This window comes from Leucopleurus acutus (assembly GCF_964270905.1).
Source record: "Leucopleurus acutus genome assembly, chromosome: 2".
NCBI lineage: Eukaryota > Metazoa > Chordata > Mammalia > Artiodactyla > Delphinidae > Leucopleurus > Leucopleurus acutus.
The window spans coordinates 58602156-58626402 of NC_139143.1; the positions used below are offsets into that span (position 1 = coordinate 58602156).

Consider the following 24247-nt stretch of genomic DNA (forward strand, 5'->3'; position numbering starts at 1 on the left):
GTGAAAATTTTGTCTGTGTGGTTTCAGATTTCAATTTACAGTTAACCCTTGTTGAGTTTTGGTGTGGTATCAAAGAAGAATATCCATAATAATCTGAAAGAATGTTAAAATATACCTTCCTCTTATACCTCCATATCTGTGTGCAATAAGATTTTCATATATTTAAACAAAAATAACATCACAGCAGATCAAATGCAGAATGAAGATTCTACTATCTTGTTTTAAGCTAGATATTAAGAGATTTGCAAAAAATGACAATGTTACTCTTAATTATCTTTTCAAGGGTAGTTATTTTTAATAAAATATGTTAACATGAGTTTATTGTTATTTTAAAATTAATATTATAGTTTCTCAGTTTTAATTTCAAATATGATAAATAATGATAGTTGTAACCCACATAACAGAGGTTTTTGGAGACGTCAGTAGTTCTTTTTAAGTAAAAATTTTTAATTATAAAATATACATAACATAAAACTTACCTTTTAAACTATTTTAAGGTGTACAGTTTAGTAGCCTTAAGTACAGTCACCCATTTCCAGAACTAGAACAACTTCTAGGTATTTCACATAAGTGGAATCATACAATATTTGTCCTTCTGTGCCTGACTTATTTCACTTAGCATAATGTTTTCAAGGCCCATCTATGTTGTAGCATATATTAAAATTTTATTCGTTTTTATGGTTGAATAATATTCTGTTGTATGTATCACATTTTGTTTATTTGTTCATTCTCTCTGTACTCCTGGTAACAATATAGGAGCCTTAAAAATGTAACTATTAATTATTGGTAATTTAAATAGCAGATTTACTGATTAAATAGTAAATCATATGGTATAGAATATAGATATGTATAAAATATGAATTATGGAGCTCCTTTGCCTTTTATTTTGTGTAATTTAGGGAAGGAGAAATTCAACCCAGTATTTGAAATTCTGAGTCATTAATTTGAGGTAACCCATTAGTCATTTAACTCTTGCTTTCCCCATGATGTTAACAGTACTGGCTTCATAAAAGTTAATTTCTTTGAGTGCATAAGGTTTTTTTAACACTGTTAATAATTACCTACATCAAAGTCATTCTTTCTTTAAGTTTACATTATAATTTTGTAACATCTTTATTGAAGGCTATTTCAGTTTTGCTATCTATAATTTTACCATTACCTTTATTGACCTGGAACCAAGCACAGTGGCTGGTACATAGTAGGTACTTAACAAATATTTCTTGAATCAATGAGTATTCTTAGGTGTATAGTAACACATTCTTGTATTATTTTTGTAGTTTATACCACTAAAGTCATCCAGTATTTGTAGATTTTACTAATTTCCTATAAGGTTCTTAAGTCTTATTTAACTTTGTTCCTATGTATTAACAAAGATTAGGCTTTCACTTTTAAAAGTTTTAATACTCAAAAGTTTTCAGCACTATCATGCCATGTTTTTAACCTTTATTAAGCTATAATAGAGCCAAAATTTTACTGAAGGCCATCATTTCCTGGCTTCTGTGCTTATGAATCAGACTGTAACTATTTCTTTGACTTTGGGTTTGTGGTTTCATGAACTAATTTAAGTGATGCAAAAGATGAGTCTTGTTAGGGGTTTCCTCTCTTAAAAGTGTAAACACTTATTGTAAATGCGTTTTCTTCAAGGAAACTTTTCTCTACAGTCTCACTTCATTATCACTTAGGAATGAAATCCCATCTATATGTACTAATCCCTACGTGTTTTATTATTTGTTACTCGTGTGTCGGTTTTTACTTATTTTTTCAAAATGTTCCAGAGGTTTTGAAGTATCTCCATTCTGACTCAGTGTTTTGCTAATTACTAGACATTTTCCTTTATGTAACTCTTCACCCACTTTGGACTTGTAAACGCTTACCCTTCCATTGGTTCCTTCTGGCTACTGAGAACATGAATGAGTGTCACATGCTTATGGTATTGCTTGTCAGAGAGTGGAATTCCAAGACTTCCTCTGTACATAGATCAGTTAAACTTTTGTGCTTCTGGGCTGAGGAATGGTCTTTGGGACAGCTCTGCTTCAACCTAATTGTTATGGCAGAGATCAGGACACATCGCTTTGCTGCCTGTGCAGTGAGGCCTCAGAAACTGCTCTACCCAACTTGACAGGTATGATATAAGAGTGATAGTTTGGGGAGGGTACATAATCACAGTAGACAAGCATGAATGGAGATTTCAAAAAATTAATATTATCTACTATTATCATCTTTATTCTTGGCCAGTGAAGCTTCATGTGTTTTTTTTTCCTGGTATTTCATAGTAGGGCCTTAGTAAGTACCTACTGAATGAAAGAAATGAATGACATATGATATTTTGTAGTATTAAGATACATATGGCTTGATATTGAGAGCAATTGATTTATCTAACCACCTTACACAGTTTTTAAAAGAGGTGTTAAAAAGTATTAGTTTCTTAGGGACTTCTCAGGTGGTTCAGGGGTTAGGACTCTGCGCTTTCACTGCCATGGGCCTGGGTTTGACCCCTGGTTGGGGAACTGAAATCCTGCAAGCTGTGCGGTGCAACCAAAAAGAAAAAAAAAAAAAGTATTAGCTTCTTAGAGAATATGCAGTCAGACAAAGTAGAATTCTAGCAAGATAAGTGTTCGTAAAAATGCTTGGAAATGCCTAAGCTGAAATTTTTGAATATTAATTTCTCCAATTACTACCTGACAAATTTCTACCTAGAAATTTCTTAAACTTAGAAATTTCTGCTAAAAGTTATTGAATGACTAATTGGTAAAAAGTGTTTTTAATAAAATTAAACATTAATTTTAATTAAACATTAGACATTATTTAAACAGTAATTAAACATTAAACGTTAAATTTAGGAATTATCTCTGAATTTGAGTTTTATTCTGGATTTTAACTTGTTTAATCCTGATAATTTACTTTGTACAAGCTGCTACTTCTATGTTTTACCTTATTTTTATTGTTTTCCTACAAGTGTATTAGTAGAAAAAAGTAATAAAATTACCTTTTCTTAATAGTCACAATGTATTTCTGCTACCTGGGTCCTATATTCCATAAGTAAAAATTAGAGTCTTCTGTTGTGTCATCTTAAGTCCATGATATATACCTCAACAATAGTGAGTAATGAAAGATAACTCACTAAGTTACCTCATGTATAGTAGTCACTTGACATTGTTCAAAAATAAAACATTCCCAGCCTACACACTTGTATTCTGAATCATCCAGATTTGACTGTCTTAAGCCCATGAGGAAAGTAGCATAGACTAGACCTACTGGATAACACGGTGGCATTTACTTCCTATAGGTCCTCCCCCCTCTTTTTGTCTTCATTCCTTAGCTTGCTCTCCCCCATTTAGTTCTTTAACTCTTTATGATTTAAAACATGTTCATTCCTGGCCTCAGGAAAATGTTAGGATGTTTCTTGTCTTTGGAAAATTTCCCCTTTTGTTTGGTGCTAGTGGGTAGGATGGTGTTTAAGTGGATATCCTGTGCAGGCGGATTGTACAGGAAATAGAGCCTTAGTACTGTGAGAACAAAAGAGTGGGAAGAAAGAAGAAACGAAGGAAATAAGATCTTTTTTTTTTTTTTGCGGTACGCGGGCCTCTCATTGTTGTGGCCTCTCCCGTTGCGGAGCACAGGCTCCGGACGCGCAGGCCCAGCGGCCATGGCTCATGGGCCCAGCCGCTCTGCGGCATGTGGGATCTTCCCGGACCAGGCACGAACCTGCATCCCCTGCATCGGCAGGTGGACTCTCAACCACTGTGCCACCAGGGAAGCCCGGAAATAAGATCTTTTGACTTGACCAAAAAGACTGTAAAACCAGAGATGGGAAGAAGGGGATTGGGGGATAAAAAGGATTGTTTTCCAAGTTGTGGTTCTTTTAGTACTTTGGTCTCAGAATTGACTGTTTTCCTGTATTTATTATTTTTTATATATTACAGAAATGTACGGTATTTTTTAGCCTGTATATATGTTTTAAGTTTTCATAAAATTGTGCCACAGGTCTCATTCTCTTTTCTCCTTTTGTCAAATAACATGGTTTTAAGAAGCTGACTTGCCTTTAAAAATCCTCCTTTGAGCTTGATGGAGTTCCTCTCCAGTACAGATGAATCACATGTCATAGACATATTCTTGCACTTTGACAGTCTGTCATTCTACTATCATCAGAGCAGAATTCCTGCTCATCCAATTTAAAGGCTTTCTCTTCTCTGAAACCTTTTCTGACTGCAGAGTTTTTTTTCTTATTCTGTCCTCTCATAGCATCCTCTGTGAGTATAGCAGTATGCATGGTTCATTTATTCAACAAATTGTTTTCAAGAGCCTCTTATATGCATTCACTGTTTGGGGTGCTTGGAATTTATTAGTGAACAAAGCAGGCAAGAATATCTGTCCTCCTGAAACTAATATTCTAGTGGGGTGAGGTAATAGTTGATGTGAATGTGATGATAAATAAATTACATATTTTGTGGTAATAAGAGTGATGGAGGGACTTCCCTGGTGGCACAGTGGTTAAGAATCCACCTGCCAATGCAGGGAACATGGGTTCGAGCTCTGGTCCAGGAAGATCCCACATGCTGCGGAGCAACTAAGCCCATGTGCCACAACTACTGAGCCCACTCGCCGCAACTAGAGAAAACCCGCGCACAGCAACGAAGACCCAACACAGCCAAAAAAAAAATAATAAACTTATATTAAAAAAAAGTGATGGAGAGAAATACATTAGGAAAGGAGGCGTGGGGGATGTGGAAGTGTTGTCAGGAGTAGATGCATTTTAAAATAGGATGGTCAGAGAATGCCATACCAAGAGGGTAACATTTGAGTGAAGTGTCATGTGGATGTCTTGGGGAAGAATGTTTTAGGTGGATGGAAAAGCCAGTACAAAGGCCCTGAGGTAGGAGTGTGCCTGTCTTGTTCAAGCAACAGCAGGGATGCCAGTAGTCAGAATGAGGTAAAATGGGAGAGGAATAGTAAGAAGATGAATTGGGCAAGGTAAGTTGCAAAGGGCCTTGCAGGCCCCTTGTAAGGACTTTAGCTTTTATTCCAAGATAAGGAGCCATCAAAGAGTTTTGAGCAGAGGAGTAAAGCAATCTGACTTATGCTTTAAAAGCTGGTTGGTGTGTTAATAGTCAGTAGAGAGCTAGGATAAGAAGCATGGAGATCAGTTAAAAGTCTAGTGAAATAATCTAGCTGAGAGATGATGCTGGTGACAGGGCAGTAGTAGTGGAGGGGGTGAGAAATGGATAAATTCCAGATATATTCTTGGAGGCAGTGCCAATAGGATTTCCTGATGGATTGGATGTCATCGTATTGGAGAGCAAAAAAGGAGTCATGAATGATTCCAAGGTTTTTTGTTTTTCTTTCCCCACCTTTATTGATATAATTGACATGTAACATTGTGTAAGTTTAAGGTATAATAATACATAAGTGTTGATTTGGTACACTTTGGTAATGCAAGATGATTACCATCATAGCATTAGCTAATACCTGCATCATGTCACATAATTACCATTTCTTTTTTTTGTGGTAAGAACAATTTCAGTCTAGTCTCTTAGCAATTTTAAAATTTATAATACAGTATTATTAGCTATAATTACTGTGTTATACACTAGATCCCCAGAGCTTATTTATCTTACAGTTTGTACTCAAACTTCCAAGGTTTTTGGCCTGAGGAACTGAAAAGATGGACTTGCCATTAACTGAGGTGGAAAATTCTGTGAGAGCAGCACATTTGGGGGAAAGAATGGATGCTAGTTTTTTATAGTAAGTCCAAATAATGTTATTTGTGATTTTTAATCTTTATATTCTGAGGCCCAGCATGGTGCGTACTTTATAGTAGATGTTCACTAAAATCATTAGTTTTGTAAATCTTAGATTTTAAATATACTGGTTTTCACAAAGTAAGGTATAAATATACAGTATTTGTTGTTTGGGGCCTGATAGGATTTAAGAGTTGGCTTCAGTGTCTACTTGATTACTGTTTCTGACTTGGTAGTACAGAAGTTCTTGTTGCCCTTGATTTTTGTTCCTCTTATAATGTCAAACAAGGGGCACTTTCTTTTATCTAAAAAGAAGGAAATATACTTGAACTGTTTGACAATCATTAAACCAAATAATAATCATAAAACATTGTAATGTGTTACCACTATCACTGGCAAGAAACATTTATCATTGTGGATGGAACATGTGATATTCAGTATAGAACCTAAAAAATATTAGAGTATTCTCTGTACTTCTTTTTGGCAATTGTTTTCATTTTAATAAAGTAGCCCAATGGAAATTCCATTAGAGTAGATAATATTTCATTAGAATGGAGAAAAACATAGTACCTGAGACCAGTTTGAAGCATGTTTTATATGATATAGTATTTTGTTTGTTTGGTAATCCTAATTTGTTATCTTAGTATATATAATACAGCTGTTCCTATTCACTATAATTCTGCATTTAAACAAGAAGCAAGGTAATCTATTTCAAATTAACTTTTCAGGACATATGGACATATCTTCAGGTTTGTTGTAACATTCTTAATGTAAAGCAATTTAATTAACTGTGAAATTTTTAAAATATACTCTTTTTAAGAGGAGGAAGGAATGTGAAGAAGTGAAATAAACTGTTAGAAGAACATCCAACCTATAAGAGGAATTTCTGCCTATATGATACAGATGGTTATGAAGTCATTTTAAAAACATTGGTTAATGCTATTTTAAGTTTAAAAGGCATCTCACTGTTTCCTGTCACTTATATTTTTGTGTAATTTGGTTATTCATTCAGTCAACAGTTACTGAACACATATTATGTGACTCTTGCTAGAAAAGAGATACAGTTCTTATGCCAGGGAGCACATTGTGAAGTTGGGGAGACGAACATAAATTGAGGATAAAGATAGGAGGTGTTACTGCAGCAAGTGTAAGGCTTTTGTGAGCACAGGGAGGAGGAGCATGTGAGGCTTCCAAGCGGAGATTATATTGGAGTTGAGTGTCATATCAATAAAATGAATAGGACTTCCCTGGTGGCTCAGTGGTTGAGAGTCCGCCTGCCAATGCAGGGGACACGGGTTCGTGCCCCAGTCCGGGAAGATCCCACATGCTGCGGAGCGGCTGGGCCCGTGAGCCATGGCCGCTGAGCCTGCGCGTCCAGAGCCTGTGCTCTGCAACGGGAGAGGCCGCAGCAGTGAGAGGCCCGCGTACGGCAAAAAAAAAAAAAAAAAAAAGAAGTCAGCCAGTCAAAAAAAAAAAGGGTGGAATTAGTTCACATTCTAGGTAGATAGGACTATGTGAACAAAGGCAAAAAGGTAGGAAGCATCGTGGTGTATGTTCAGATGTAAAATTTGAGATGTGGAATGGGGGAGAGGTGAAGCTGGAGGAATAGGTAGAGATCTGATAATAAGAGACCTTGTAGGCCATGTTAAAGAGATTTTAGCTTGATGGTGAACTATTAAAGAATTTTAAGAGTGACATGGTCAAATTTTTGTTTTAAATAGATCACTTTGCCAGCTGTGTGGAGGATGAATTTGAGGGAGACAAGACTGGAGGCAGTAGTCCAGGTGAGAGATGATGGGAATCTGAACTAAGACATTGGCAGTACAGAAGGAGAGGAGGGAATGGATTGGAAAAGAAATAAAATCACAGATTCAAGGGTTTTTCTTCTTCATGTATGATAAAACCAAGTTTAAATTAAAAATGAGTGGAAGGAGAGGGAGAGAGAGACATACTAGAAAAGTGTTGTTTTTATGACAGAGGCAGTTGGATAGTGGCAGATTGCCACAAAAACCAGTTTTTAGTGATTAAGAACATTGCTACTGAAAGATGAGTGTATTTTTTGTATAATCATCCTGAACTGTGAGAAGCAGGTGATCTTTAACTAAGATGGTATAGGGATCACCTGTTTGTGTAGTATAACTAAATCTAAGAACCACAATGCCTTGAGGAAGAAACCAGGTGTTACAAGGCTTCAACCAGTACACATGATAGAAACTCAATAAATCATGTCCACTGCTGGCAGTATTTTCTAGAGCCCTAAGTTAGTTATTTTATAAAAATGTACCACTTAGGAAAAGAAAATAGGGTAAAAAATTTTTTTCATTAAAACAGTTAACAGTTGAAAGCTGTTACATTATAGACAGTGCATGGTAACACAAAGGTATTTTGGGATGCCAAAAATATTTTGTATTAAACCAAAATATTTTTCTGTTATTTAATAGATAATTTTAGGATTTTTTTCTAAAAGCACTATTTCTGTAATTTTCTATATGTAAATGGAAGGTCTGGATTAATACAATCTGTACATATTTCTTAAAATCTCTGTTATCTTTTCCACAATTTGTTTTATATGGAGAGAGTAAGGGGAGAAAGGTACTTTGGGAGGACTTATAAAACATAACTATTCCTTCTTAAAACCACTGTCACCTAGACAAAATATCTTGTGTGTTTTATAAAATGAACTGCCATTTCTTTTTGAGATTTCTTTTTTTATTTTGAGGAAACTGTGCCTTTCCTATTCATTTATTTCTGATTTTGGTTAATGCAGATAACAGCTAAATGCTCGTTTTGTGTTCTTTTCTCTATCTTGTTGTATTTTCAACAAGTAGACTTCTCTCCTGCTTAGGAGATGGTGCTATTTTGCTCTTTCTTTATGACTCCACAACTATGTGAACAGTTTTGTTCCACCCTAGAGCCATCAGTATAATGCCAGCAGCTAAAATATTGTGTATGTACTGAATTCAAATGAATTTCCATCTCCTGGACTTCCTGTGAACTCCTTTCTCTTTATGTCTTTCAGAAGCCTTGCACCGCCCCTATGGTTGCGATGTTGAACCCCAGGCCCTGAATGAAGCCATCAGGTGGAGCTCCAAGGAGAACTTGCTTGGAGCCACTGAGAGTGACCCTAATCTCTTTGTTGCACTTTATGATTTCGTAGCAAGTGGTGATAACACACTGAGTATCACTAAAGGTGAGCGTCTATGTAACATCCTCTCACTTTTCAGTTTTTATTAGTGGTTAAGAAATAAAGGGGTGTATTCTAGATTCTGCCTCTGACTAAAAATTAGCTAGGCAATTTGGGCCCAGATACCTTTGGTTCATTCTTTTTTTTTAAACCTGTGTAGGGGATAATGCCACTTTATTTACTTTATAGGATTTTTATTAAGGCTAAAATGAGAGGAAGTACTTTAGAAAAAACACCACACGATATATACATAGACTTTACTCATTCTCAGAATTCTGTACTATACGTAATATGCCAGCATTCACCTGCCACAAAGGTAAGGTTTACCGTACACCTCTTCTCACTGGACTGTGGCTAAGATGACATGTTGCCAGACCCCAGTGCTACTCTAAGTGTTGTTCGTGGACTGACTGCCTACTTGAGAACCATTCGTTACCAGTCTGCACTGAGATTAAGAACTTTCACTCAAAATGTAAAACAACTACATTGCTAAGTACACTATTTATTATTTAGTTCAGCTGACATTTTCCTTTTTTGGAACAAGACTTTCAGCAGGAAGAAAGTAATCCAGTGATTCACATTCTGGCACAAGCATCTTGTTGTGGACCTGCTTTGAGTAGCACTGGCCTAGACAACTTACCTCTCATTTGTGTTTATATGGGTTAGTGAAAGGACTAGTAGGAAGGGTTTCTATAGTAGTAACACTCTCAACAGAGTAGTAGTTTATTTTCAGTAGTAAATTCTTATCAAAGGGAACATCGAGAACATGTCCAGGTAAAACCAACCATTATTGGTGTTTTGAACAAGGACAGAAAAAGTGAAACTTTCTTGAGAAGGAAATAGTATAGGACATTCTCATTGTGTACGTGAGTTGGATTGCTAATCTGCTTAATCTTTTCTTGTCTTTTCATTTATGAAAGCTTCCTACTGGGAAAAAATAAGATTCAGGATAATTTTTAGCTAAATGAAAATGTAACTTCAGTGATTATTTGTCGAACATATTCTTTTTATTTGTAAGGGTTCAGAATGAGGTATTAAATGGGAGTGCATATACCAAATTAAGAAGACAGGTCTTCACTCAAGGAATGTTACCGTTAAAATAAAATTTTTATATACATCAATTTTTAAAATCCAGCCATATTCTTCAAAAGCAGAAATCCTTAAATCTGAGTTTCTCAAACTGGGGTATAGGTATCTCCCAGAGGTACATGTGCAAGGAGGTTTCAAAAGTACAGGAAAAGTAAAGCGCATTATTATCTCCTAACATCAATTTACTTAAAGATTTTGGGTAGTTTTGGGGGCAGCAGGTTGGTGATGGTATTTGTACATGTGTGGGGGGCTGTGTTTTATGATGGGAGGAAAATTTTACACAGAGGTTTAGGATAAAACAAAGGACTTCAAAAGCATTTTATACTGCGTGGTAGGTAGTTCTTTGGGCTACAACACACTCTTTTACCTTAAGATGCTTCAGTGGAGAAGTTGGTGAAGTGAAGACTCAGAACATTCTTTCCTAAATATAATTTTCATGTCAGTTATTTTCCAAGATAGCTTAGTCACCAAGGAAACATTGATAAAGAAAGCCTGTTGATTCATCAGTTACCAGTAATGGCAACTACTAGTGTGCAGCCCAAGAAGTGTGATTCCCGTTATCTTATGACCAACAGTGATTTCTTTTAAAACCTACGAAATGCCAGGTTTTTATCCAGGTTCTTATTAATATAAAACAATGTCATGCTAAAGCTAATTTATGATTTTAAAAGATAAGAAAAATATTTTAAAAATAAAATAGCAACACTTGTTTTAGTTCCTCTTCAAAGATGATATTTTGCTTGAATTAAAAAACAAAGTTCTCCCAGGATTCCTCTGGCAATAGGGCCAATGTTTATATCCATTGTCAATTTCCATGGTATTCAAAACTTCCAGAGTGGAAAATTCTCCTCCTAACTGCTAAAAAGAGAAAAACAAACAACCAAAAACCTAGGGAGTTTGACTGTATCCTGATTATGATGACATGTCATTATCATTTCTTTGTAAGGAAGCAACAGTAATGTACTTGGTAAAGAACTTAGTCTGTAATTCTCATTCTCTTAGAGTAGTGGAGAAAAACTACAGACTGACAAGTCTTATTTAGCTTTTCTGGCAGCAGTAAGATTTTTTTTCCTCTGCAGATATGGTTGGGGAATATTTATCAGTACACATGCATTTCCACCACCACATGCCCGTACACTACTATATACCTATATGTATATATATTTTTTGTATGTGTGTGTGTGCATGTGCACATGCATATACTCATGTTTTTTCTCATTGAAATGTCTCACATCCCAGGGTCTTGGGTGAGGTGGTAGGGGCTAATAGAAAGTTATCCTATGACAAACATTTCTGTAGACTGCTGAAAAAAGTTAGATGGCTGCCAGAATAGTAATTTTGAGTTGTTCCTCAACAGCCTTTGCCTGATAATTACTGAGCCATATGCTTTTGATTGCTCTGGAACTCTATAGGAAAGCTTGCATCTCTCAGATACGGGAGCCTAAGGCCTTATAAGGATTCTTTAAGTTATTTATCACTAATGATACCTCTTTCACCTTCCCTGTTTTGCCTGTGCTGCAAGTACAGGGGCAGGGTGTATGTTTGGGGAGTCTAAAGTTGATGTTCACAGCTTTATTAGATCAAGGACATTGAAGTTGATAGCAAAGATAACTCCGAGTAACTTGTGTCTTGGGTTCCAACTTCAGACTCAGCTTCCCTTTGCTGCACACTAATTTGAGAGGAGCAGATAGGGGTGATTAATTCATCATAGGGAATGGGAGGGAAATTGGGAAATTCTGTTTTAAAACTTGAGTCCTGGAAAAGATTGTGCTTCGGGAGTCCTCACTGCCCACCTCCACCTCCAAGTACTTTTCTTTCTGAAAATGTTGCTGAAAGCTCTGTGGTCGGTTCCTTTTTGTTCTTTGTTTTTTTTACATTGATGGTTTTTGTAGCCTTTGTGCCAACTGAAATTTAGAAGTAACTTTGTATTTTACATGTCTTATCCCTAATCCTTGATTGTGGTTAACACTGAACCATATATAAGATACATTCCCTGACAGACTGTTTTGAGGAAAAAATTAATTTCATTTTTTTGAAGAGTGAGACTGTGTCATTTTCCAGACATTTGAATAACCCTTTTATCTTTGTATGCTACCTTAGTTGCATACATGGAGTTTCTGGTTAAAAACCTTTAAAACTCTGTAGGTAATGTCAGAAAACCATCTCTTAACTATGCTGCTTTTGTTTAAGCTACGAGCTAAAGATATCAATCAGGCTATGGTGACAGCCAAGTTTTCATTATTTTTAAAAATTTTGTTGGCTTAAAAGTTCTTGATTCATTTTTCAGTGAGTTTTAAGTTTGACAGTAGACTGCTTCCATTTGAGGTAGTCTTAACATCTTTTCTTTCATTCTGTGATGACCTCCTGGCTAGGTGAAAAGCTACGAGTCCTTGGTTACAACCAGAATGGTGAGTGGAGTGAAGTTCGCTCTAAGAATGGCCAAGGCTGGGTGCCAAGCAACTACATCACCCCAGTGAACAGCCTGGAGAAACACTCCTGGTACCATGGACCTGTGTCTCGCAGTGCAGCAGAGTATCTACTCAGCAGTCTAATCAATGGCAGCTTCCTGGTGCGAGAAAGTGAGAGCAGCCCTGGGCAGCTGTCAATCTCGCTCAGGTATGAGGGGCGTGTGTATCACTACAGGATCAATACCACCACAGATGGCAAGGTAAGACTGGCTGGCAGCCACCTCTAGGTGTGGACTGGCTGCTCTTTAGAAACAGTATTCAGAACGACTAAAGAATATAGGTTTTATGTCTGATATGAAATAAACTAATCACTGACGTGAGTTTGAGCTATTTGGCATGTGAGAGAGAGCTTACTCTTTTCAAAAGAATATGGTAATGGAAATTAAAAACAGTATTATGTTAATAGTTTAATGATGAGCTAGATTTGAAGGTGAAGAATGAAGAAAACAGCTGTATAAGTTAACTGTTCTCATCATCATCAGTGTATAAGTATGCATATATGCATCCAGTACATTATGTAGAATTTATAAATTAAACCTTGTATCTATGAAAATTATAATGATCTCTACCAGAACGTTTACCGAGTAAGAATTTAGGCTTCTGAGACTGATGTTGATCATTAATGTATGTTAATATAAATATTTCAGTCAGTCATTTAGCAGTTTATATGTTAGAAAGACCAACCATATAGAAATGGCCATATTAGAATGGAACTGTTTTACTTTATAAATGGTAAAGTATAGGCTTATGTCAGTTCTTCTGTTGAACAGTAAATTTAGATTGAATTGTTTCTTCCACTCTTTCTCTCTTTGTGATATGCATAGTAGGGGAAAAGCACACAGGCTTTAAAGCAAGCAGATCTGGTTTGCTGGGTAACTCCATCATTTATTAACGTTGTGACCTTACTTAAGCCTCAGTTTCCCATCCCATATTATTGGATTCTTGTGAGGATTCAGTAAGATAATTTCCATAAAACATAATGGCTGGTAAAAAGTAGGAGATAGTAAGTTATTAATTTTCTTTCTCTTTTGCATCACCTTACAGACGTATTTTTTCTTGATGAAACCAAATAGAATCAGATAAGTGATGATATAAGAGAGACTCAACAGATCTACTTCTGGTTGTATACCCAATAGAAATGAGTGCATATGTGTACAGAAGACATGTACAAGAATGTTCACAGCAGCATTATTTATAGTAGTCAGAAACTAGAAACACCCAACTGTCTAACCACAGTAGAATGAATTAATACATTGTGGTATATTCATAAAATGGAATCTCGTACAACAACAAAATTAACATAGTACTGCTACACACTCAGGAAAAACTGTGACCCACCAGCTGCCTACTTTTGTAAATAAAATTTTATTGGAATACAGATACACCCATTTGTTTATGTATTGTCTATGGCTGCTTTCTCAATATTACGGCAGATTTGAGTAATGACAGAGACGCTATGGCCACAAGCCTAAAATATTTACTATCTGGTCCTCTAGAAAAGTTTGCTGACCCCTGTCATAGATGAATCTCATACACATAAAGCTGAGCGGAAGGGGTTAGTGATTGCCAAGGGATGGGGATGAGGGGTGTGGGAATGACTGCTACTGGGTATGGGGTTCTTTTGTAGGGTGATGAAAATGTCCAGGAATTGGATAGTGGTAGTGGTTGGACAACCAGTGAATATATTGAAAAACGCTGTATTGTACACTTGAAATCATGAATTTTATGGTGTTATATATGAATTATATCACAAAAAAAAAGTTGAGTGAAAGAAAGCAGGCACAAAACAGTACTTATTGTGTGATTCCACTTGTATAGGTATAGTTCACAAGCAGGCAAAGCTAATCTAAGGTGTTAGAAGTCAGCAGAGTGGTTACATTTGCAGGGGTAAATAGCTGGGAGGGCACGAGGGAGGCTTCTGGGTGCTGGTAATATTATAATGCTCCATGTGGGAGATGTTTACATGGGTGAGTTCACTTTATAGAAATCATCAATTCTCCATTTATTAATTGTATACTCTTCTGTATACACTAGAAATTTCTTTTTTTAAAAATAAGCAAGCTCCCTTGGGAGATAAGGCCCAAAGAGTGCTATCTTACTTTATACTTCTTACTGCTTATCACAAATTAACTACTATTTTGTTAACAACTCTGAAATAAAATTGTGGCTTTTTGTAAAACGGCCTAGACACTCAAAAGCACATCTTAATGAAATAAAAATTATAAGATATTTGAATACCCTCTCCCTACCAAAAAAACTGAAATCAGTGTTTTTCAAATTATGTTCTGTGCAAGATTCTGAGGTGGTATTTCATAAATTTTTACAGGAAGCCAGTCCCCTCTTACCTACTTTAATCGGCGTTTCTCTTCCTTTATCTTATATGTTTGGGTTCCGTAGTCTTTTTGCATAAAAATATTTGAAGACCAGTGATCTTGATGATCCAGAGAGAGATTTTGGAAGCTTTTCCCCCTCAAGACTAGAGCTACTTTAGGAACCATAGGAAGAGTGGTTTAAATGAGATTAAACTGAAGTTCTGTTTCTCCCTGCCATCATGGTTTAATTCTTCCATTTACCTCAATAAGATAATTCCTTATTTTCATATTTTATTAATCAGTATTTTTAAAACTGAAGTATAATTGGTATATAATGTTGTGTTAATTTCTGCTGTACAGCAAAGTGATTCAGTTATATATATATCGACATTCTTTTTTTATATTCTTTTCCATTATGTTTTATCATAAGATATTGAATATAGTTCCCTGTGATATACAATAGGACCTTGTTGTTTATTCATTCTATATATAAATCTTACATCTGCTAACCTCAACCTCCCACTCCATCCCTCCCCCAGTCCCCTCCACTTGGCAACCACCAGTCTGTTCTCTATGTCTGTGATTCTGTTGCTATTTCAGAAATAAGTTCATTTATGTCATATTTTAGATTCCACATATAAGTGATATCATACGGTATTTGTCTTTCTCTTTCTGACTTACTTCACTTAGTATGATAATCTCTAGTCGCATCCATGTTGCTAGAAATGGCATTATTGTGTTCTTTTCTATGGCCAAATAGTATTCCATTGTATATAGGTACCACATTTTCTTTATGCATTCATCTGTCAATGGACATTTAGGTTGTTTCCATGTCTTGGCTATTGTGAATAGTGCTGCTTATTTTCATATCTTAAGACCAGTGAAATAATGACCTCTTTTAGGTTGGTTTAGCTTTTCTCCACTCTCCTCACCAGGTTTATGTAACTGCTGAGAGCCGCTTTAGCACCTTGGCCGAGCTTGTTCACCATCACTCCACAGTGGCTGATGGACTGGTAACAACACTACACTACCCAGCACCCAAGTGTAATAAGCCTACAGTCTACGGTGTGTCCCCTATCCATGACAAATGGGAAATGGAACGAACAGATATTACCATGAAGCACAAACTTGGGGGTGGTCAGTATGGAGAGGTTTACGTTGGCGTCTGGAAGAAATATAGCCTTACGGTTGCTGTGAAAACATTGAAGGTGGGTTGCTGAGAATTACAGTTTTCAGGCATCTTTTTCTTTTGTGCTGAATCACTTGGAAATATCAGCTTGCCCTTCTTTAGCTTTGGAATGCTTTCCACCCACTGGTGCCAAGCACATCAGCAAATTGTGATGATTAACCCTGGTGCTGTTGCTGACAATGCAGGGGCAGATTATTCACTGAAATGCAGTGAAATCCACATGTGGGGAAGGTTTGTCTCTGGAGGCTGTTGATGTAGATCTTGGTGGGAGGTTAGAAGCACATTATTACTTATAAAAGCAAAGCAAGCTGCTTTCCTTCCTCAGGACAACCCCTGCTGGACAGAATTCTTCATGCATTGTTGGAGAATCATGGGCACTGTCTTTTCTTGTTCTGTCCTTTATCTCCCTGCTGCTTGTTCCTCCCATCTCCATGAGATTAGATCACTTTTTCTTGTTCTTCATATTCACAGAAATCTTTTTCCTGCTGCCACCCTCTTTCTCCTTTAAGCATCCTGGTATCGAATTACAAGTTTTGTCACTCATTCCATTCTCTGAAGATTTCTCATATGCCTCAGTAGCTCTGGCATGTCACTCGAAAGGACTGCTCTTCACCTATGAGTAGTAGTCAGTTCTTTTGCAAGCACTTATTAAGTGCTTGTTCTGAGTGTGAAACAGTATGTACAGCCTTGCAGATATGCTTTGCTCCTTAAGGAATTTGTCAGGAAGATAAATGTGTAAACAGCTAACTGTTGTCTCCTCTTTCAGAGGCTTGGGGTATCTAGGGAAGTAAACTAGCAGAGAACTGAGTTATCTATCCAAGTCTTTTGTGTTTCACTTATGATAGGACATGATTGCTGAATTTTACTCACCCTACTAAATTTTACTCCAGTTTCAAATACTGCATAAATTCAAGGAGACATTTTCTTAATTGGACTTGTATAGAGCATATTATTTTGTGATAAAATTTCTTGAAGTAAGTGCTAAAATATTCAAAAGATACCACCTTTTAAAGCTGAAGTTTTAGGATTGTGAGTTGACTCAAATGATTAAGATGGGGCTTGTCCCTTTCCTCTTTTTCTTTCTTATCTTCCCCCCTTTCCAGGAAGATACTATGGAGGTGGAGGAATTCCTAAAAGAAGCTGCAGTGATGAAGGAAATCAAGCATCCTAATCTGGTACAACTACTAGGTGAGGACGCTTGCCTGAACCATAGGTTTCTTCAAAGATACTTGTCCCCCAATACCCTGTTATCTCCAAATCCTTCTTTTGAATCACCATGGTGGAAGCTCCTAGTACAAATCTATTTCAATAAATGGTTGTTGTTTTAATCAGCAGTCTCTGTGTTTAAAAATTACCCAACAAACAGTGACCTGGATTGATTGCAATGTATAAAATTGCCCAGCTTATGGTAATTGCCCCAGACTAAAGTTCAGAATCATTCAAAATGATACTAAACCAAAAACTGTCCCAAAGGTTTTTGCAAAATAAACAGGCATTAAGCAAAGGTTTTTGCAAAATAAACAGGCATTAAGCAAAGGTCTATGATTAAAGTCCTTCCTTTATCATAGTCATAAAGAGGCATTAAGCAAAGGACTAAGATGAAAAATTGTGACCGCCCATCAGTTTACCTTTACAAGCAGAAAGTGCTGTGCTGTGATAGATTGGCTTCTCGCCTATTCAGATCACAGAGAAACCTTTGACTGAAACCATTGCCTTTTAAAAATAGGGCCACTTTCTTCGGGTGTTCATTGCACCAAACTATCCCAAAGGAAGTAGTTTCTTTTGGTTTTTTGCAAGGAGTCCTCCATGTATTAGTGAAATCCTTAACTATGGAAACAGTTATAATCTTTTTAAAAAGCATTATTACAGTCTGGGCTCACACAGCCTTCAACATATGCACAATTGCTATTACTTTTAGATAAACATTGTTTGCATGCAGTTGAGGATGGGAATTGTGGGCATGTACAGAACTCTAGAAGTATCAGTAGTCCTGACCCCTTATGGAATTAATACAAGTAACTGCTTTTGCTCAAACAGGCATATACTCAAAATGCATGTGAATTTCCAGAGTGTGATATCAATGGAAGCAGAGACTTCCAATCAGCCAGCTTCTTAACTTCGCTGCTTTATTTTTAGAGAATGACATGGCAAGAAAGGAAAAGATTATGGCTGAACTAGACTTTAAAAATTGTCCATTTTTCTTGCCAAAGTGGTTTGGAGTGTTTGAATATATACTAATAAAGCAAGCTCTATTTGAACTATCAGGTGTATGTACTTTGGAGCCACCATTTTACATTGTGACTGAATACATGCCTTATGGGAACTTGCTTGATTATCTCCGAGAATGCAACCGAGAAGAGGTGACTGCAGTTGTACTGCTTTACATGGCCACTCAGATCTCTTCTGCAATGGAGTATTTAGAGAAGAAGAATTTCATCCATAGGTGTGTAAAACCTGATTATCGCCTATGATTAACCATGAAGCTGCCTTGCCTGACATGCAAATAAAGGAAAGAATATGAGAACCTTCCCAGAAATTTTCAGATAACTCAGGAAAGTAATTTTCTCTTTCACAGGGACCATTGTAATGTCATTTCCTATAAACCTACTGTGTATTCTGATTAAAGTATTAATGCGGGGCCTTTGCTGTTCTCAGAACAGAAAGCTGTTTATTTTGCCCAAGGCTATATCCAAGATCTTTTTGCTCCATCTAGCGGCTTAAGTTTAAAAATAGCTTTCTGTCTTAGTAACGAACTTGAAACCTTGTAGAAGAGCATCTGTTACTCACCTCTGAAACCTATCCCACTGTACTTACAAATAGGAACCCGTTTTCTGAAGCCTGCTTTATTGTGGCATCACATAACTGCCTCTTGATGAGTACTCTACAAGTGATGTATAATTAGTGGCTTTCTACCATGTCAGCAATTTTCATAAAACACTGTATCTGTCAACAGTTACTTATCAACTCTGCTTGTAGCACAAAGAACCGATAACAGAGCATTCATGACCATTTTCCAGAACCATCTGATTGGAATCACATTTGGCTTCTCTTTCCCACAGAGATCTTGCAGCTCGTAACTGCCTGGTGGGAGAAAACCATGTGGTAAAAGTGGCTGACTTTGGCTTGAGTAGATTGATGACTGGAGACACCTATACTGCTCATGCTGGAGCCAAATTTCCTATTAAATGGACAGCACCAGAGAGTCTTGCCTACAATACCTTCTCAATTAAATCTGACGTCTGGGGTAAGGTTGGAAGGGACGTTTTTCTGTGTTTTGTCATTTTCTTTATAAGTAAATGCTTAATTCTTTAGAGGTTCTCTTTTATATGATCAGTATCCTTTGCCTTTACACCCGTCCTTCTTCAGTCATTCAGCAAGCATTTATTAAATATGTACTATCTGCGAGGCACTTACCGTAGAAAGAAGTTGTAAAGAAAAAAGTTTAAAAAGTCCCTGGCTTCAGAGCACTCACAGTCTAGGTATTATATTGCACTGAAGTTCTAATGATCCTCTCTGTGAAGCTCCCTGTTTTCCACATTAGGCTTTATTGCTTGTTTCTAGAGCACTGTGACACAGAGTAGCAACCTCTTTTCAAGGAAGGCATGAAGTTTCATCTAGAATTTGTCCTTGTAACTGATCTTGTTTCTACTGCCCTGAAAAGAAATATGATTTAGTAGAGACTCGGGGGAAAGAACAAGTCTAGAAGTTTGGATTGTGGGCCAGTGGAAATAGTTGAGGATTCTAGGTCATATTTTACCAGAAATCTCAAACTCAGGAATAACCTGTGAGAAAATCAAGCAAATTCTTTTTTCACATGTGAATTTTATCTGATTTTAAATGAGTCCATTTTTATATTATTCCTCTAGTATTAGCTGACTTAAAAATTGTGAAATTCATTAAATAGATCATAAATTGCTCTAAGAATAGTTTGCTTATGCCCCAGACTTCTTATATGGTCATGGTTTATTTTCCCTCATTGAAGTAAAGGAAATCCAAATAAAAATTGGGAAATTTAAAGAAAACTGTCTTTAAAGTGAAGTGTTCCTTCAGTGAAGTGTTCCTGTGGAAGATATCTTCGAAGAACAAGTCATGTTGTAAGAATTATAAGAGTATACTAATGTTGTAATAGTGTGAATGTTACCCACAGTTTGAAAGAGAAGTTACCTAATGGTATAAAATAAATAATAAATCAGAAGAAATATAAAGCTCTTTTTTTCATCCCTTTTGCAGCTTTTGGGGTGCTCCTGTGGGAAATTGCTACATATGGAATGTCACCATATCCAGGTATTGACCTGTCTCAGGTCTATGATCTGCTGGAAAAAGGATATCGAATGGAACAGCCTGAAGGATGTCCCCCTAAGGTGTATGAACTTATGAGAGCATGTGAGTATTTTTGCATATTTTAATTTTGAAGGTTTAAGTGAGCAATTCAGGATGATTAACAAAATTGAAAACATTTTTTCCTCTCAGTGTTGTAAGATTGTGTCCAGCCTCATGACATAGAGTTAGTCAGTGATCAGCCTGTTGGGATATCGTATGCTCTACCAGTGAGTCTTATTGGAATCCGAAGAGTCATTCTCTGTGGCCCAAATATTCACCCAATTTTCCACAAACATTTGCATATATAATAGGATAATAAGAAATTGGGTTTGGAGATTAGGTAGGGGAGGGCTGCTTTCAGCTACATAAAATGATTGTTAAAGACTATGGAGAATGCATGAAATTGACTTCTGTGATGAATAAAAGCATCTGACTTCTTAAAGATGAGAAAGTAGGAAGGTGAGTAGTGAATTAAACTGCAGTGTGTTTGAATATGTCTTGTTATTTTCCCATTGAGCATTGTTGTTGCCTACTGCCCTGTCTTTGTCAACTGTGAATTCCAAGCTCCGCCTTTGATATACTGTTATGTTTCTGAATGTGTACAACTGATTATTTATAAGAGTGAGTTTAAAGACAGGTTTTACTACTTTTCATTTTTCCAGTGGAAGAAAACTTGTCATTTTCTAAACCATCTCCCCACCCTTCTGCATCCGTATAGTAGAGGGAATAGGAGCTGAGGCTACATAGAAGGATTGGCCCTAGGAAGTGGGTTCATCACACCTCTGAGTCTGGAACTAAGAAACAGCTGCCTCACTATCATTGTGAACTTGCTGTAACTCTGCTTTAACAAGCATGTGTCCTAATGCATGGAACTCACCATCAGGGTGCCCCTGAATATTTAATTCCTGCAAGAAGCTTTTAATACTGTTCTTCTTTTGTTACATAGGCTGGAAGTGGAGCCCTGCCGACAGGCCCTCTTTTGCTGAAACACATCAAGCTTTTGAAACCATGTTCCATGACTCCAGCATTTCTGAAGGTGAGAATCTGGTGATTTACTGTCAGTGGTGGCTAGTTCTGAGTGCTGGGGATGATAAAAACATTTCAAAAATTATAGATTCTTATAATTTGGGACTCCATTTCAAGATACTGAATTCTTGGCCTTTATTATTCTTGTTTTGCTTTTTTTTTTTCTATTTTAAGATGTATATTTGTGTCTCTAGCTCATATTAATTAGAAATTAATTCAGTCTTTTCAGGAAGAGTATAAGTTCAAGTTCAGCGGTTAAGCATTAACACAATGCAAGAAAGAGAAGAGGAAAAAATGAGAATGAAAAATATTTCAACTCTCTAAACCACACCTATAAAGACAGAACCAAGTCATAAAAGCAATATCCAGAAATTCCATTTCTGGAAATAGATCTTAAGGAAATAAGAGTATGAACAAAGATTTAGCTGTAAGGATGTTACATCAGAGTCTAGTTTATAATATTGAAAAATTAAGAACAATCTAAATAGTGTGCCAATTATTATATCCATGTAATTGAGTAGTTAAAATGATATTCTTAAATATATTGACACAGAAAGTTTAGAATGAGAATGTTAAGCTATGAATAGTGAGAATCTTTTTCTTACCTAAAAAACAAACAAGTATATGGACACATACAGGAAGTTTTCTACTTCTGTGTATAATGTCTCTTTAAAATTATCTGCAAAAGTGAAACAATAAACTTGTTATAAACAGAGGGAGACTATTCCTAGAGAGCTAAAAACAAACAATTCTTAGTTATACTTGCCTGTTAGACATTTTGATGTAGTTCCAGAATTGTATACATACTTTTCAAATTTTTCTTTTCCTTCATAATTGAACAGAGAACTTACTGTTTAAGTTCAAGTTAAAAATGTTAGAAGAGGAAATCAGCTAAGCTGATTTTTGTCTGCTTCCTTAGTGATTTATCATGTCTAGGTAAGAAGAAAGGAGGAAGTACACCACCAAAGTTTAATGAAAAGTATTTTCATCCTCGTCCTTTAATGTATGGAACTTCCGCAGCTTGGGGAGGGCACAGCTTGCCCTTTGGGCCAGATTGAGCAGCTGCCTATCACAGCAGTCTTCTTTCCTCTGTTGCTTTATATCCTATGCAGTCAAAGTGGTAGAAGTCGTAAATATTGGTCAAAGAATTGGGTGCTTCTGTGTAAACGTTTAACTTCTGTTGAATCCTTAGCTAAATATTTCTGCTTCTCTTGAAAATGTTATATTCTTTTAGAAAAGCAACCGTATCAGTTTTCAAAGCTAATTTCAATTAAAAATTGCTAAGCAAAAAATTTAACATTATTTAACACACATTTTATTAAGTATTTAATCTGTGGTAAGCACTATACTAGGTCTGAGAACATAGAGATAAGACACAGTTCTTACCTTAAAAGGATGTATATTAGTTGTAAGTGAAAGAAACTTAGCTCAAACTTTTCTTAAGCAACAAGAGGAGGATTTATTGCCTCATAACCAAACCATGGAAAAGCAGGGATGGCGCTAACCTCAGGGTCACTTGAAGCCATGGACTCAAATAGCTTCAGGTCTCCTTCCCTCTTCTCTTTCCTTCCCACACCTTCACCCACCCAATATCTCTTTACGTTTGTTTCTACGTTAATCTCATCCTCCAGGTGGCATAGAACACAGTTGTCAGCATCCTCATGTCTGTCTCGCAGCTGCTCTGTAAGAAAGGAATCTCATTGGCATGGCTTGGGTTATGTGCCATGTACCCACGCTTGTGGGGGGTCAGTTTTGAAAAATAATTACCAAAAAAATTGTAAATTAATTACAAAAATTCACAATTTAATTGATCCATACTTCATTTTTGTTCAGGAATGAATAGCAATGTCTGCCTTATTAGTAAAAGCTGCAAAACCCATGACTGCTTTTAATCAGCTGAGGCTTACTAATGGGGTGAACACATTTTCAGGAGCCTCATTTGCTTCACTGGCATGAAATGGAATGGATTGTATCTACCTTCCTTTTTATGCAAGGCGCAACCTGAAAATAAAAATATGTGCAAACATCCGTTTGCTTTGTTCAACCTCTGAACAAGCGCTTAGTAAACAAGGATATCCAGATGACCAATGAGCACACAAAATCACCCATCATCAGAGAAGTACAAAATAAAACAGTGAGATGGCCATTACACATCTATCCCAGAATGGCTAAAATTAAAATCAAACAAAAAAAACTAACATCAAACTTTGGTAAGCATGCACGGTAACCAGAACCTTCATACAAGTTAGTGGGGATGTAGATTGGTCCAGCCAGTTTGGGGAGGTTTGGCAAGACCCAACAAAGCTGAATTTATGTGCTCCCTGTGACCTACCTGCTCCTATACCCAGCAGACGTGCATAACACTGAAGCCAAAGACACATAGTACAATAGGATGTCCCTAGCACTATATTCATAATAGCCAAAAACTAGAAACAAATATTCATGAAGAAGAGAATGGATGAATTTTGGTGTATTCATGCATTTGAACAATACACAGCAACAAGAAAAACCCTTGCCACATGCAGTAACAGGGATGAGTCTACAGATAGAATGCTGAGCAAAAGAAGCCAGACACAAAAAGTGCATAGTGTGTGATTCCACTTACATATTTTATACTCCATTCTTCAGTTCTTCTCAGTTGTATGCCTTTCGGAAAAGAGAAACTCCCATTTTTTGGTCATGAAATTGTTCTTTTTATCATTCCCCTTGCCTTCCTCACAGAGGTAGCCGAGGAGCTTGGGAGAGCTGCCTCCTCCTCATCTGTTGTTCCATATCTGCCCCGATTACCTATACTTCCTTCTAAGACCCGGACGCTGAAGAAACAGGGGGAGAACAAGGAGAATATTGAAGGGCCACAAGATGCCACAGAAAATTCTGCTTCCAGTTCAGCACCAGGTATGAATGAGTCCGTAGGCAGGTAG

General features: G+C 36.6%; 1 protein-coding gene across 4 annotated transcripts in view; it reads left to right on the plus strand.

The window, feature by feature from the left end:
• The window catches only part of ABL2 (ABL proto-oncogene 2, non-receptor tyrosine kinase), a 106079-nt gene that overhangs the window by 74024 nt on the left and 7808 nt on the right, over positions 1–24247 (plus strand). For 2 of the 4 annotated variants that reach the window (XM_082857132.1, XM_082857134.1), the window contains exons 2-11: positions 7460–7522; positions 8758–8928; positions 12384–12679; positions 15727–15999; positions 17084–17168; positions 18246–18423; positions 19040–19224; positions 20211–20363; positions 21247–21336; positions 24048–24221. In XM_082857132.1, coding sequence (XP_082713258.1) covers positions 7460–7522; positions 8758–8928; positions 12384–12679; positions 15727–15999; positions 17084–17168; positions 18246–18423; positions 19040–19224; positions 20211–20363; positions 21247–21336; positions 24048–24221 — 1668 coding nt within the window. The remainder of the gene's footprint in view (positions 1–7459; positions 7523–8757; positions 8929–12383; positions 12680–15726; positions 16000–17083; positions 17169–18245; positions 18424–19039; positions 19225–20210; positions 20364–21246; positions 21337–24047; positions 24222–24247) is intronic. The other 2 variants (XM_082857133.1, XM_082857135.1) reach the window with 1 other exon arrangement.